Source organism: Perognathus longimembris, chromosome 28 (assembly GCF_023159225.1).
Source record: "Perognathus longimembris pacificus isolate PPM17 chromosome 28, ASM2315922v1, whole genome shotgun sequence".
NCBI classification, from domain to species: domain Eukaryota; kingdom Metazoa; phylum Chordata; class Mammalia; order Rodentia; family Heteromyidae; genus Perognathus; species Perognathus longimembris.
Genome location: NC_063188.1, coordinates 54,239,755 through 54,254,625, shown reverse-complemented (window position 1 = coordinate 54,254,625; position 14,871 = coordinate 54,239,755). Strand labels below are relative to the sequence as shown.

General features: G+C 36.6%; 1 protein-coding gene across 2 annotated transcripts in view; it reads right to left on the bottom strand.

Annotated features, from left to right (window-relative positions):
- Brwd3 (bromodomain and WD repeat domain containing 3) overlaps positions 1–14,871 on the bottom strand; it is a 92,023-nt gene that overhangs the window by 48,413 nt on the left and 28,739 nt on the right. For both annotated transcript variants that reach the window (XM_048335719.1, XM_048335720.1), the window contains exons 7-11: positions 13,235–13,395; positions 11,414–11,635; positions 5,448–5,548; positions 4,942–5,012; positions 1,960–2,060 (exon numbers count right to left, since the gene is read on the bottom strand). In XM_048335719.1, the coding sequence (XP_048191676.1) occupies positions 1,960–2,060; positions 4,942–5,012; positions 5,448–5,548; positions 11,414–11,635; positions 13,235–13,395 (656 nt within the window). The remainder of the gene's footprint in view (positions 1–1,959; positions 2,061–4,941; positions 5,013–5,447; positions 5,549–11,413; positions 11,636–13,234; positions 13,396–14,871) is intronic.

Here is a 14,871-nt window from a genome sequence, read left to right as displayed (position 1 = left end):
TCACATGCTGCTATCTGAATATGTACAATCTCTGATCACAGATTAAAATATAAGCTCAATTACCTTCACTTAAAAATCAAATGTACACATTCTCACAAACCATTCAGTTAATGTAACTGCATTTGCCTTTGACTTGGAATGAAAAGTTATTATCTTCGGCACTGCAGGTGCTTTACCCCTGAGCTACAATCTTATGTAATTTAACTAATGTTATTTCTGGTTAAGAATCACAGCTATAATTTATTTCAGTTAACTATATGTTATGTTGCCTCAATTTTGCACAATGAATTAGTATACATTATTTCAAATAAAATGGTAAGTTTAGAAACTGACACCAAGTATCTACATGTTCAAAGGTATCCCATGATTTTCACTATTTTGTGATTGTACTGTGGTATTTACCTAATTCTGAATTCTTACTATGATTTGCAATGTTTGTTTTCAAACCATCTAAAAGAACGTACTTATTTCTAGGGACTAACATCCACCACTGAGTCCAACAATGAATTTACTTTGTCAGCCTTTACATCTCATATATCTCTGTAAATATGTCTCTTCTAAACCAAATTTTCTTCAATCATTTCCTCAGCACTTCCCAATTCATTTATTTGTCTCTCTCAACTGTAAACTTCATTGCATGCCTGCCTGCCTCTCTCTCTCTCTCTCTCTCTCTCTCTCTCTCTCTCTCTCTCTCTCTCTCTCTCTCTCTCTCTCTCTCTCTCTTTCTCTCTCTCTCTCTCTCTGGGATGTCCTAGCAGAATTGAATTTTTTCCAGCTTGTAAGTCTTAGATTGAGATGTTAGTATCTAGGAATAAGTGACAGTAAAGTGAGAGCTCAGCTGAGACAGTATGTCTTCCTAAGAGATATGTTCAGTCACTTATGTTTCTATGGTAGGACACTTTCTAAACTTCCTACAAGGCTCCTAAGGAAGATACTTTACTACAACTTTCAAGTACTCAACTAATTCTGAAATTCATGAAACATTTAAATGTCTTTCCCAAAAACGTATATAAGCTAATAATATTCTAAGTGAGGTGTGAACACTAGCAAGAACAATGACATTAAGACTTGCCTAACTGAGTGTTTTGAATTGCTTACTAAACAGCTTGGATAACAGGGTATATATGAAATATGTAGCTCCTTATACCTCTGTTGGAACAGAGATATTCCAATATTCCACAGTAAATAATTGAAGAAATAAGATAAAGAAGAGATGCATGAAGGACACAGAGGGATATAACTAAACAACAATGGCTTAAAGTTTCCTTAAGAAGCCTCAAGCAATTTAGGACAGAATAAAGACAATTCCACCACTAACCATTTTCATCCAAAGAATATACTTAGATTACTGTTACTGGTAAAGGGAGCTAGATTCTGTAAGTCTTTTGAGGATACTTTGAAAACAGTCTAATCATAAAAGCTCAATCTATAAAAGACATCCTTCTTATGTCCTTTAAATAATAAATAGATAAAAAGAGGATTTCACCAACAATTATTGCTGTACTTTACTACATATATATTTCTCTTTATAGTCAAACAGAACTAATCTTCAGTACTACAACCACAGTAAATCCAAAATTTTACACTCATCTTTATTACTAAAAAGAAGTTAAAAGTTGGGGCTAGGGATATGGCCTAGTGGCAAGAGTGCTTGCCTCTGTATACATGAGGCCCTGGGTTCGATTCCCCAGCACCACATATACAGAAAATGGCCAGAAGTGGCACTGTGGCTTAAGTGGCAGAGTGCTAGCCTTGAGCAAAAGGAAGCCAGGGACAGTGCTCAGGCCCTGAGTCTAAGGCCCAGGACTGGCCAAAAAAAAAAAAAAAAGTTAAAAGTTTTACTGTTAATCTATCCCATAGGCTACAGATCAGAAATAAGGATACACTCAGAAATAAGAAATGAAAGCAGTTTTCCAGGGATGTTACAAACTAAAGTCTAAATTTCTCATTTGATCTTACCGTATGAGATTCTAATTCAGCAATTTTCTCAGGGATCTCAGAACCCAAATAATATATTCTAATCACATGGTCAGTGCTACCTGTCGTAATGAACATACCACCTGAAAGATAAAAATAGTATCAGAAGCTTTAAAAAAACTGATTGTATTCCTAGTTGTCCACCACCTTGTATTACTAGAAAGGCTCCAGAAGACATGAGCTTTTAAAAGCATTAAGCAAATACTACTATTTCAGAGATAAAAGAAAATTAAAGAAAAACAACAAAAATATAATTTAAGACATTTTACCATTGACCTAACAAAGTCAAAGACTCATATATTACACTCAGGCTTATGAGTCATAAAAAGGCATAGCCTTGGGGCTGGGAATATGGACTAGTGGCAAGAGTGCTTGCCTCATATACATGAAGCCCTGGGTTCAATTCCCCAGCACCACATATATAGAAAACGGCCAGAAGTGGCACTGTGGCTCAAGTGGCAAAGTGCTAGCCTTGAGCAAAAGAAGCCAGGGACAGTGCTCAGGCCCTGAGTCCAAGGCCCAGGACTGGCACCAAAAAAAAAAAAAAAAAAAATTAAGTCATAGCCTCTAAAATTAATTTGTTTTTGGTAAAAATATTTTTACTCCAAAGTAATTTGTGTAATTCTTTATACTTGAAATTTCTTTACCATGCCTACAGCGGTCGGATTACAAAACCTCAGCTGCCTTTTGGATGCTGAAAAAGTTCCAGAGATAAATGGTGGTGATGATCAAGTTAAAACAATTTACACATACGTGTGTGCGCACGCAGTAGCAAACAGTAACAGGACTTGAATTCAGAGTCTAGCACTCTCACTTGGCTAACTGAGCCACAGATCAATTCTGGCATTTTACTGGCTAATTGGAGGTAAGATTCTCATGAAATTTTCTGCAGAGGCTAGCTTTGAACTTTCATACTCAGATCTCTGCCTCCTGATTAGCTAGAATTACAGTCCTCAGCTACTAGTGCATAGCTATGGACATATTTATTGCCATGTTAATTGTATACTTGAAAAAACGAAAATGATAAAATTTTATATTAGGTACATTTTATCATGCCAAATAAAACAATTCACATTTACAGAATTTTGATATTCTTTTAAGTAGTTGTACAAAGCCATTACCATTCAACCAATCAGTGCATAAGTACAATGATCTTGATTGATGTCATCTTCCATCATTCTCCTTCATCCCACCCAACTCAATCCCTCCCCCTCAAATTTCTTAATTTTGTAGAATATGCACTAAATTTAATGACTGCAATTCCTCCACTACCGTATCTCTTCAGCTGTCACCCCCTGCTATTGAACTCCTGCCTGACATATGCTTCAAGACCAGTTTCCTGGAATTCATATTGTTGGGTTTTATAAGATTCTTTGTTTTGTTTTGTTTTGTTGCCAGTCCTGGGCCTTGGACTCAGAGCCTGAGCACTGTTCCTGGCTTCTTTTTGCTCAAGGCTAGCACTCTTCCACTTGAGCCACAGCGCCATTTCTGGCCATTTTCTATATATGAGGTGCTGGGGAATCGAACCTAGGGCTTCATGTATGCGGGGCAAGCACTAGGCCATCTTCCTAGCCCCGGGTTTTATAAGATTCTTAACAATATGAAAAGCACTGTTTACCCACTAAGGAAGTAGGTAACTTACATTATTAAGCTACAACTGCATGTTTTCTGCAGTCAGGATAGGATTTTTAATACAATGAGATGATGGTGGACACTATATATTTTATTTTAATATTTTGGTAGTTTTTTTAATTTAACTTTATTGTCAAGGGGGTGTACAGAGGGTTACAATTATACTATATATTTTAATAGTGAGTATTTGGGGGTTAAAGTGTGGTTATTTTTATTCCAAATAAAAATTTAACAATAGAAAATTTTATTAAACTGTGAGTAAGAAAAAACGTACATGCTAGAATTCAAGACTTCTGTGTATTATAACACATTGTTCACCTTTTATACTTTATTTAATCTTAAAGAATATTTACTTTTCTAGGCAAAATAAAAATAGATCTTTAAGTAGAACATTTAATATTTTGGGTAGTAGTAAGCACACTGGGTGCATACCCAAGCAGTTATAAATGAATTAACTGAAGTACAATCAAATCTATGGAAAACACAAATAGCTTAATTCTTTAGGAAGACTAAGTCAAAGCCTAACAAAATAAATACTAGGAAATGGGTACTTGCAAGGATGAGGGTCAAGTAGAGAGGGCTAGAAGAATGAACAGGAGAAATAAATAAAATGAAGTCAAGAATGAACTGTATATGCCACAAACTGATAAAAAGAAGGGAAGGGGTGGGTGGAAGTGGGGAGATGATGAGGGAATGAAGCAGGTCAAAATGCATTACATGCATACAGAAATTACTTTGTTAAATGGCAAAATCTCAATACATAAATAAAAATTAAGAAAAGTGAGGGAAAGAGTTCGGATGACTGGGGTGGGTGAGAATGTTAAGAGGGGTGACATTGATCAAGAGGCACTGTATTCATGAACTGCTCTGTTAAATGGGAACTCCTTTGTATGCTACCTAAAGAAAAATTTTAAAAATATTTTTAAAAAAGAAAAGAAATAGCCAGGTGCTGGTAGCTAACACCTGTAATCCTAGCTACTGAGAAGGCTAAGATCTGAGGATTTCAGTTCAAAGTCAGCCAAGCAGAAGCATCCATGAAACGTTTCTCTAATCACCAAAAAAGACCAGAAGTGGAGCTGTGGCTCAGAAGGTAGAGCATTAGCCTTGAGCAAAAGAGCTCAGAGACAACACCCAGGCCCTGAGTTCAAGCCCATGAGAGAGAGAGAGAGAGGGATAGAGAGGGAGAGGGAGAGGGAGAGGGAGAGGGGGAGGGGGAGGGGGAGGGGAGGAGGGGGAGGGGAAGGGGGAAAGGGGAAAGGGGAAACAAAGGAAGGGGGGAAGGGGGGAAGGGAGAAAAGGGGGAGAAAAAAACATTTTAACTCTGATACATACCAGAACTGAAGGAAGAACAAGATATCTGAACACCGGGTCTGGATCTCTCAGTAAATTTTACTGGGCGATCTCTAAAGGGAAAAGTAAATGTTTCTATCAGGTTCCTCTCTCTTGAGCCCAGGAATTTTAATGAAACTCTGGATATTGATTTATTTAACATCAATATTACAGAAAAAAACTAAAAAGAGATAAACAAGTGCTATTCACATCATTCAAGATAAAAATTCACTAAATCTTGACGAGTATTATTCCAATAGCTTTTCATATTACCACATTATTTACAAAAAAATACAATGTTCAAAGTCAACTTACTAAATAAAAATAAGACAAATTAAACCTACCCTCATTTTCTATAACAATATTCCCTTCATCAATAATTTAATTAAAATTTATTCTAAAATCTAAGTAGTTATGCATTCAAATAATTGGACAATAAACAAGGACAAATAAAAATAAACAATCCTGATTTTTTCAAAACAAAACTTCTGAAATTCTTTTAAACTTACTTAAATTTCATGGTTTTTACATGCCATTGCCAGAAACAGATTGTTCCATCAGCACCAGTAGAAGTGAGGTATCTGGTTGTGCCTTTAGTTGATGGACAAAACTTTAAAGAAAAAAGATCAGACTCAAATATACAGTTTGTAAGTTAAAACTAACTTTAAACACTGTACATTTTCAAATTACAGTCAACTGAGTAAATACAAACTACATAAATTCACTTAAGAATTTTTATTCAGGAAATCGGTTTAGTAACTTAACCTTTTATGAACATATCACAAAATTTTTAAATACCACCAGGCACTGGAGGCTCTGTCTGTAATCCTAGGTACTCATGAGGCTGACATCCATCCATGAGACTCTCTTTTTTTCTTTTTGCCAGTCCTGGGCCTTGAACTCAGGGCCTGAGCACTGTCCCTGGCTTCTTTTTGCTCAAGCCTAGCACTCTGTCACTTGAGCCACAGCGCCACTTCTGGCTTTTTCCATATATGTGGTGCTGGGGAATCGAACCCAGGGCTTCATGTATACGAGGCAAGCACTCTTGCCACTAGGCCATATTCCCAGCCCCATGAGACTCTTAACTCCAATTAATCACAGAAAAAGCTGGAAGTAGAGCTGTGACTCAAGTAGTAGAGCACTAGCCTTGAGCAAAAGCTCAACAATAGCACCCAGGCCCAAATTTCAAGCCTCAAGGAAGGGTAAAAATATAAAAACCCAAATAACTATTAAAATTGAATTTAAAAATACTAGTTCAGGGAGCTGGGAATGTAGCCTAGTGGTAGAGTGCTTGCCTAGCATTCATGAAACCCTGGGTTCGATTCCTCAGTACCACATAAACAGAAAGGGCTGGAAGGGCACTGTGGCTCAAGTGGTAAGAGTGCTAGACTTGACCAAAAGAAGCTCAGGGACAGTGCCCAGGCCCTGAGTTCAAGTTCCAGAATTGGACAAAAAAAAAAGAAGTTGTTCAAGGACCATGCCCAGGCCCTGGGTTTAAGCCCCAGGATTGACAAAGAAAAAGAAAGAAAAAGAAAAAAATAGTAATGTAATAATAAAACCATTCATCCTAAAAATAACTAGTTTGTATCATATAATATTATACTCTATGAATAATATTTTAAATAATCAAATTCATTACTGGTTAATTACAAATATGTAATATGTATTTATACTACAAGAATTATGGAATTTTTGTAATTCTACTATGGATAGAACATCAGATGTAAAGCTAAAAGCAAGAATTAGGAGGTAATGGGGCTGGGAATATGGCCTAGTGGTAGAGTGCTTGCCTCACATACATGAAGCCCTAGGTTTGATTCCCCAGCACCATATTAATAGAAAAAGACAGAAGTGGGCTGGGACTATGGCCTAGTGGTAAAGTGCTAGCAAAAAGAAGCCAGGGAAAATGCTCAGGCCCAGCAAAAAACAAACAAACAAACAAAGAAAAAGCCAGAAGTGGAGCTGTGGCTTAAGAGCTAGAGTGCTAGCCTTGAGCAAAAAGAAGCCAGGGACAGTGCTCAAGCCCAGAGTCCCAAACCCCAGGACTGGCAAAAAAAATATTTAGAAAGTATTAAATAAAAACAGAACAAAGTGTTGGAAATATGGCCTGATGATAGAGTGCTTGCCTCGCACACACGAAGCCCTGGGTTCAATTCCTCAGCACAACATATATAGAAAAGGCTAGGAGTGGCAGTATAGCTCAAGTGGTAGAGTTCTAGCCTTGAACAAAAAGAAGCCAGGGACAGTGCTTATGCCCTGAGTTCAAGCCCCAGGACTGGCAAAACAAAATAAAACAAAAGAACAGAACAGGAGCAACTAAATATCCTTCATTCGGTAGTAAGCACATTAACATGGCATCTTATCCAAATTTTTTAAAAGCATAAAAAGATACCAACTGGAAGGATAGTATAACATTAATTAACCAACAGTTATTAAACTAATAATAACGTGCTTGATTACCAAATGGTAATCATTACTGTAGACAACAGTGAAACAACAGGAGTTACAAAGTACAATTTTAAATGGGATGGTTAGTCAAAGATTTTCCTAGAAGGTGACATTTGCACAAAGCACTTTACAAAGGGAACAGGCCAAGGTGTGTTGGTGACTTATCACTATGATCCTAGCTACTCAGGAGGCTGAGATCTAAGGATAAGGATACAAGTCAGCCTGGGCCGGAAAGTTCATGAGACACTAAGTTATCTCCAATTAACCACCAGAAAACTGGAAGTGGTGATGTGGCCCAAATGAGCATTAGCCTTGATCTGAGGAGCTCAGGGACAGCACCCAGGCCCAGAGTTGAAGCCCCACAACTGACAAAAAAAAAAAAAACCAACCAAACAAACAATAAATAAAAAGAGAACAAGGGGAAACTAGGAGAAAGGGAAGTAAAAGGTAATATTGTCCAAAGAAGAAATGTACTCAATGGGGCTGGGAATATAGAGTGCTTGCCTAGGATGCATGAAGCCCTGTGTTCGATTCTCAGCACCACATATACAGAAAAAGCTGGAAGTGGTGCTCTGGTTCAAGTGGTAGAGTGATAGTCTTGAGCAAAAAGAGCTCATGCCCTGTGTTCAAGCCCCAGGACTGGCAAAAAAATGTACTCATTACTTAATTTATGAAATGATATTCCCTCTTTTCAACAGCCTAAAAACAATGAAATGATATTTTAAAAAAGAAGAAAAAAGGGTAAGCTGGGTGCAGGTGGCTCACGCCTGTAATCCTAGGTACTCTGGAGGCTGAGAACTGAGGGTCATGATTCAAAGCCAGCCAAAATGCCATTTTTCAGGTTTTACCAGGGGTTGGAGATATGGTATGTGAACTAAGTGTTGACTTTTAATACTAATCAGCTATTCAAATAAAAATAGAATAATTTCAGAACATAAGGCTATTTTAGCTATGGCAGTAAAATCACAGCCTCCCTGCCTGATGATGTACATGAAATTTAAGTAATAGTCTAGTAAACAGCTATCATATAAATCTTAAAAATTTATATGCTGGCCTTGAACTCAAAATTTCTCTTCCTAAGTCTCCCAAATCCGTGGAATTACAGGTGTGCCACAAACCAGCCAAATAAACAAAATTTAAAATGAGGTAAGTGGTAACACATTTGGCAAGAAATATATTCACTACCTTACATATGTAACTGTAACCCCTCAGTACATCACCTTGACAAAAATTTTTCTCTTTAAATATTTATACCAACCTTTTCCTTCTTTTTTTGGGGGGGGGGTATTGGGGTTTGAACTCATGGACTTGAGCTTGTTAGCCAGACTTTCTTCCACTTGAACCACATCCTTTCAGCCTATCGCTATTCTCACTTTTCTTTTCTTTCTTTTTTTTTACAATTCCAGTTTACAGGTTAAATTTTTCAGGACAATGCCTAGGTATATATGATGATAGAATCTCATTATCTCCAATTAATCATAGAAATCAACACCAAGTGATGCTGTGGCTCAAATGGTAGAGCAGGAGACTTGAGCAAAATGAGTTTAGAGACAGTGCCCAGACCCAAAGTTCACATGCCAGGACCAGTGCCAAAAAAAAAGAAACAGAAAAGTAAGGAACAGACAGATCATGTGACTATCCTTAAAAGACTACTCATTCTTGAGGCAGAAAATCCTAGGAGCAAAGGGGGGAATATTACTTAGTAGTGAACAACAGCAGACAGGCCAACATAGAAGGCACAGTTGGGAACAAGTAGCAGGAGATAAGATCCAAAAGAACAAGGAGACTGAGAATTTAGGGTTTATGAATCATCATAAAGGCTAACTTTAACTCAGACTGGAAGCTAGTGAGGATTGTGACATGATGCAACTATTTCAAAATCAAATGAATGCTATGCAGAGTCTAGGACAAGGGCCAGCAAAAGGAAGAAACAGGAAGACAAGTCAAAAGTCTATTTTAGTAATGTAGGCCATAGATAATAGTGGCTGGAAAAGGGATGGTATTGATGAAAGTTATGAGTGCCTTTCAGATTCTGGTCATCGTTTGTGGGTAGAGCTACCATGAGGTTGGTTACATACAGGATACAAAAGAAAGATAAAAGTTAGGACTTAGTAATCTGAATAAGTACAGACAGAATTGTCATTTGTGTAGATCAAAGAATGGCTTGAATGCTACCTGTCTCCCAAAGGCCCACATGTAATAACATAGGGGTATACTTATTACAACCTTTTGGAAGTGGGTTCTAGAGGGAAATCCTTTGAAGTTACTACAGCCATGCCCTCAAGTGATTGTTGGATCCCCTAAGATTGCCTCTCTGACATCCTGTAGAGTGAACACAGGCCTGCCTTTACTATTTACACCAGAAAGTGATGCACACAAAGAGAATCTGCCAGGGCTACAATATACTATTTCAATTTAACCTTAGAATTGGAGCTAATAAGCTATCTTTTCATCATAAGTAAACAGCTTTGGGAGAAATAAATCTGAGAAAGGAAAATTACCTCAATTTTAAATATGGAGAATTTAAGATGCCTTGTAGATCTTCATGTGATAATGCCAAGTATGTAGTAGAATAAACAAGTATAGCTTACAGAATGCTAAACAGGGGTATGTTTGAGATGTAAGACTAAATTATATCATTAAGGCAAATAATGTGATAATGTGGCCCATGAATCAAGAAGACACCCCAGTATGGAAACAAAGTGTGATGAAACAGCAAATAAAATTATGAAACAATTGAACAGTATCATAGGTTTTTGTTATGTGAAAGGATCTTCAAATTCCAGAAATAGGCCTGCCATGGGAAAACAAATAAATCTCCTAAACCAAATTCCATGAAAGACTTGGAGATGTAACTCACTGATAAAGAACTTGCCTAGAATGTATAAGACCTTGGATTTAATGGCAAGCACAATGGGGGAGGGGGAATCTATGAAAGTACCAAGTAAAGTGATGTATGTCTATGAACCCTGCACTCAAGAAGTAGAGTCAAGGAGGACTAATGAGTCCAAGATAGGCCTTGGTTACAAAGCATTTTAACAATATAGTCTGAGCTACATAATAATACCTTGCCTTACCCCCCCAATCCATTAAATTATTTCAGCTAATAAAAATTTTGATATGAACATTTTCAAGTCCAATATCCACTATTGCTATAACCGCAGAAACAGGTGATACTGTACTAAAATATATCATAAAAATGAAATCGTTATTCCACTTGACCCACTTATCAAAGTTTTAGAAAAAAATTCTGTTTTGCTATTAACACAAATAAGAAAACGTAGGTTGGTGTTATTAAATAAAAAGTCTTTTGGGCCATCTAGTGCTTTGAACAACATCTGAAAATCTAAAAAGATTTTATGAATAATTTATTTTATGTGAAATCAAGTTGGAACAAGGAATTGCTAAAACTAAAAAAAAATCTCTAAGATCAAACAAACTACAGACATACATATACTAAATCTGACTCACAATTACCTTGAATTTTGTATTTTTATATATATATATATATACACACCAACACAAGTTAGAACCTGTTTATATCCTGATTAGCAGGTATAAGCTTGTTTGTAGTAAGGCATTTAAAAATTGATATCTTAAAAAAAATTGGTATCTTTTCCACAAATATAAATGTTTCATGCTACATTGAAAAAATCTTCTCAAATATCTTCTTATTTCTTTCTTTCTTTTTTTTTTTGCCAGTCCTGGGGCTTGGACTCAGGGCCTGAGCACTGTCCCTGGCTTCTTTTTGCTCAAGGCTAGCGCTCTGTCACTTGAGCCACAGCGCCACTTCTGGCCATTTTCTGTATATGTAGTGCTGGGGAATTGAACCCAGGACCTCATGTATACAAGGCAAGCACTCTTGCCACTAGGCCATATCCCCAGCCTTCTTTACTTATTTCTAAAGGGAATACATTTATATGCAAAAAGACCTAAAAAGTGCCTGTCTCCCATTCTTTGTACTGCTGAACATAACAAATGTGAGCACTCTCAGCTTGATTACTTGTGTTAGAGAGATTTTTCTTACCTGTATGGAAGTAATAGAAGCTGAGTGTCCCTGAAGGACTGCAACTGGTGCACAAGTTCGAAGACACCATACTCTTACAACCTTATCACAGCTGCCTGCGGCAATGAGTGTATTTTCATAGTTGACAGCCATGTCAGAAATTTCAGCAGAGTGTCCTCGAAGTGTAGCAAGAAGGCGCCCATCATCTGTAGCCCAAATTTTTACCAAGCAGTCATCTGAACCCTACAATTCAAGACACAAAATTTACAATGAAGCAGAAATTTCCCACCTACTGAAAACAGCAATAAGATAAAGGAGAGGGGTCATTAAGTTACTGCTAAGCCTGTACCTATTAAGTCTCCTCCTCTCTTGTACATTGTACGAATCTATAGAAAATCTAAACTGTGTCCAAATGACTTGAATGACAAGGCATTTTCCAAACTGACCATATTATTTGTGACAATCTGAAAACTATTACTAATCCTGAAAACTCAAAATATTCTACCTTACTTTTAAGTGTCTTTCCATTAAATATTTCTGCCAAACTTGTGAGGGGAGGGTTGGGGAGAGAGGGAAAGTGGGGAAAAAAGCCAGGGAGAGGGTAACACTTTTGGCAATAAAATTAAATTGTAAAAGGAAAAAATATTTCTGACACTGTTTTTAATATATGCCTAGAAGCACTATGTTCCTTAATTTTGTAAAAAATATTCTCTACAAATCTGCCAAGTTTCTAACATAAAAGTATCATTTCTTAGGAAGTTTTAGGCCATTCATAATCTGGTGAGAAAATATTAAGTCAAAATTCTTACAAAGAACTTCAAAACTATTTTAAAATATTAAAATATTATAATATAGTAGATACTTAATAGTAACGTAATTAGGTATTGAAATATGGCATTCCCTGTCCTCATCATACTCATTAATGTCCAAATACACAGGTAACATTAGGAGACATGAAGTCATCAATGGAAGACTCTGTAATGATGCCTAAGGAGTCATAATGTCTCAAAATAACACACCCCTGCCTTTGTTGTAGCATATAAACAGAAAGAAAAGAAACTGTGCTAGTATTCACACCTCTGTTAACTAAGCCATAAAGCAATGAGATTAGTGTTTTATAAAAATCCTACTGTGTTCCAATTGTTTTCCTCAAAAGCAAATAGCATGATCTAGTTAATAAAACTCAATTTAAAAATCTGTACTAAAATTTTAAAAAGTATATAAAATAGGGCTGGGGATATGGTCTAGTGGCAAGAGAGCTTGCCTCATATACATGAAGCCCTGGGTTCAATTCCCCAGCACCACATATACAGAAAATGGCCAGAAGTGGCGCTGTGGCTCAAGTGGGAGAGTGGTAACCTTGAGCAAAGAGAAGCCAAGGACAGTGCTCAGGCCGAGTTCAAGGCCCAGGACTGGCCAAAAAGTATATAAAATAGCTAGAATCCCCAGTGCCATGCAATTCAACAGTTCAATCATAAATGTGTTATAATCTTTAATTAAGGAAAACTGCAATTACAGTAAATTATTCATAAAACTTCTTGATAAACGTTTACTAAAATAGGATGAAACAAGACACAAATATACATGTTTCACATTATCCCTTATAAGAGTATAAGGCCTTCTGAAAATTTCATTTTGTAATTAAATTTCCCCCAAAGTAATGGACATTATAGTTGACCCTTTATATAAAATGAGAGAAGCTCTTCAATTTCCATCCATTTGTACTTGCATTAATATGTCTAAATGAGATGCATGGTTTACAAACTATATTGCAATGCCATACTATCCAGCTGCAATTGTTTTAAATCTGTAATGTTACCATAAAGTAAACTTATAACTCACTGTAAAAATTCTTCTCCCACTCCGGTCAAATGCTACACAGTAGACAGAAGATAAGTGCCCCAGAATTCTCTTGTGCATCTTAATATGCTGGTAGGCAGATGAAGGGAAAATATGGCTGAAGCGACTACATCCGGTTAACTGCCTGGCAGAGGTGATATTCACTGGAGAAATAAAATAGTTCATTGAGTTCTTAAAATCTAGACCTTGATGTAATTAACTCCTAACTTAAGACAAAATAGGGTATATACAACATAGCAATTCTACCCAGTGAAAAAGTCTAAATACGCTTACACACGTAATTTTATTAACTTAAGTTGACAAAACCCAAAACACTAAGAACATTCCTCTGTTACATCTCAGCAGTCTAATATTCTGCTTAGCAGACTGTGGAATCTGTAGTACAATCTCCTGGTACACAACAGCCAGAGATATTGCAACTTTAAATAAATATGGAAATCCTTCTAGAGCATGAAGGAATGTCAGAATGAAAACTCTATTTGCTTAACTATATACATCTTAAAATTTTATGCGGGTAATTTTATGAACTCCTGACTTTTGCTTCACTGTACAACTGCCACTAAAAATTCAGAAGTTAAAGAGGGTACTATTGGAAGGGAAAAGGCAAAAGAGAGGGTTGGGGTGGGGGGGGATAAACTTGGTCATACATATGTATGAAAGTAAATCCACAAAATCTTTTGAAAATGTGTGAAGAAGAAGGATAAGGGAAAAGTAACAAAACAGACTCATAGTAAAAAGAAAAGAGAAGCTATGACGCACTACCTTGGTTTATAGCAGGAAACAACCCTTGTTTGGATTCTCTCCTTTTGGTTTTTGAATTGGGAGGTTCAGCCTTTAGTTAACAGAGGACTTTTAAGGCTTTATGTCCTATCAGATCATCTTAGATCCTATCTCATTGTTTGCCTTCTCTTAATCTCCTCCTAAAAGAACACTGATAATAAAGAATAAATCCAAAGAATTCTTATACAAATAGCTCAAGCATTCTATTCAGGTTTTTTTCTGTTTTTTCTTGGGGGGGGGGCGGAAGAGCAATACAAGGGCTTAAAATCAAGGACTAACACTTGCTAGGCAAGCACTTTATCACTTGAGTCACACTCCAAGCCTTTTATGTTTCATTTTTCTTTGGCAGGGGTAGCTTGCTTTTTTTTTCTTTTTTGGCTTGGGGCTGGCCTCAAACAGCATGCCTCAGCATAGTAACTAACTTTTATTTGAAATAGAATCTCATACACAGCCCTTGCTGAAGGTAAACCACAATTATCCTGCTGAGCATCTGGGATTATAGTTGTGTACCATGCCCATCCTGGATTCTATTCACTTCCAAAATGGAGATCTTGATTCTCATGTAAGTATTTACAACCACTCACTGGCCTTGTTAAATTATTCCAGTACTCTCTTATTCATTGAAAGTATTTTGTACTTCACATGGCATATTTTAACCAAAATGTAAAACCCCTGTAAGTTCATAATCATCTCAAAACAAGGTGATATTTTATAACACTGCAAAAAATACTGTACAAGTAATAATGGCTTTACATTTGAGCAAGGCTAAATTAAGGGAGGAAGAACCAAGTTCTAGCTAGATCAGCATAACCAAGATACAATAAAAAAATACATAAATC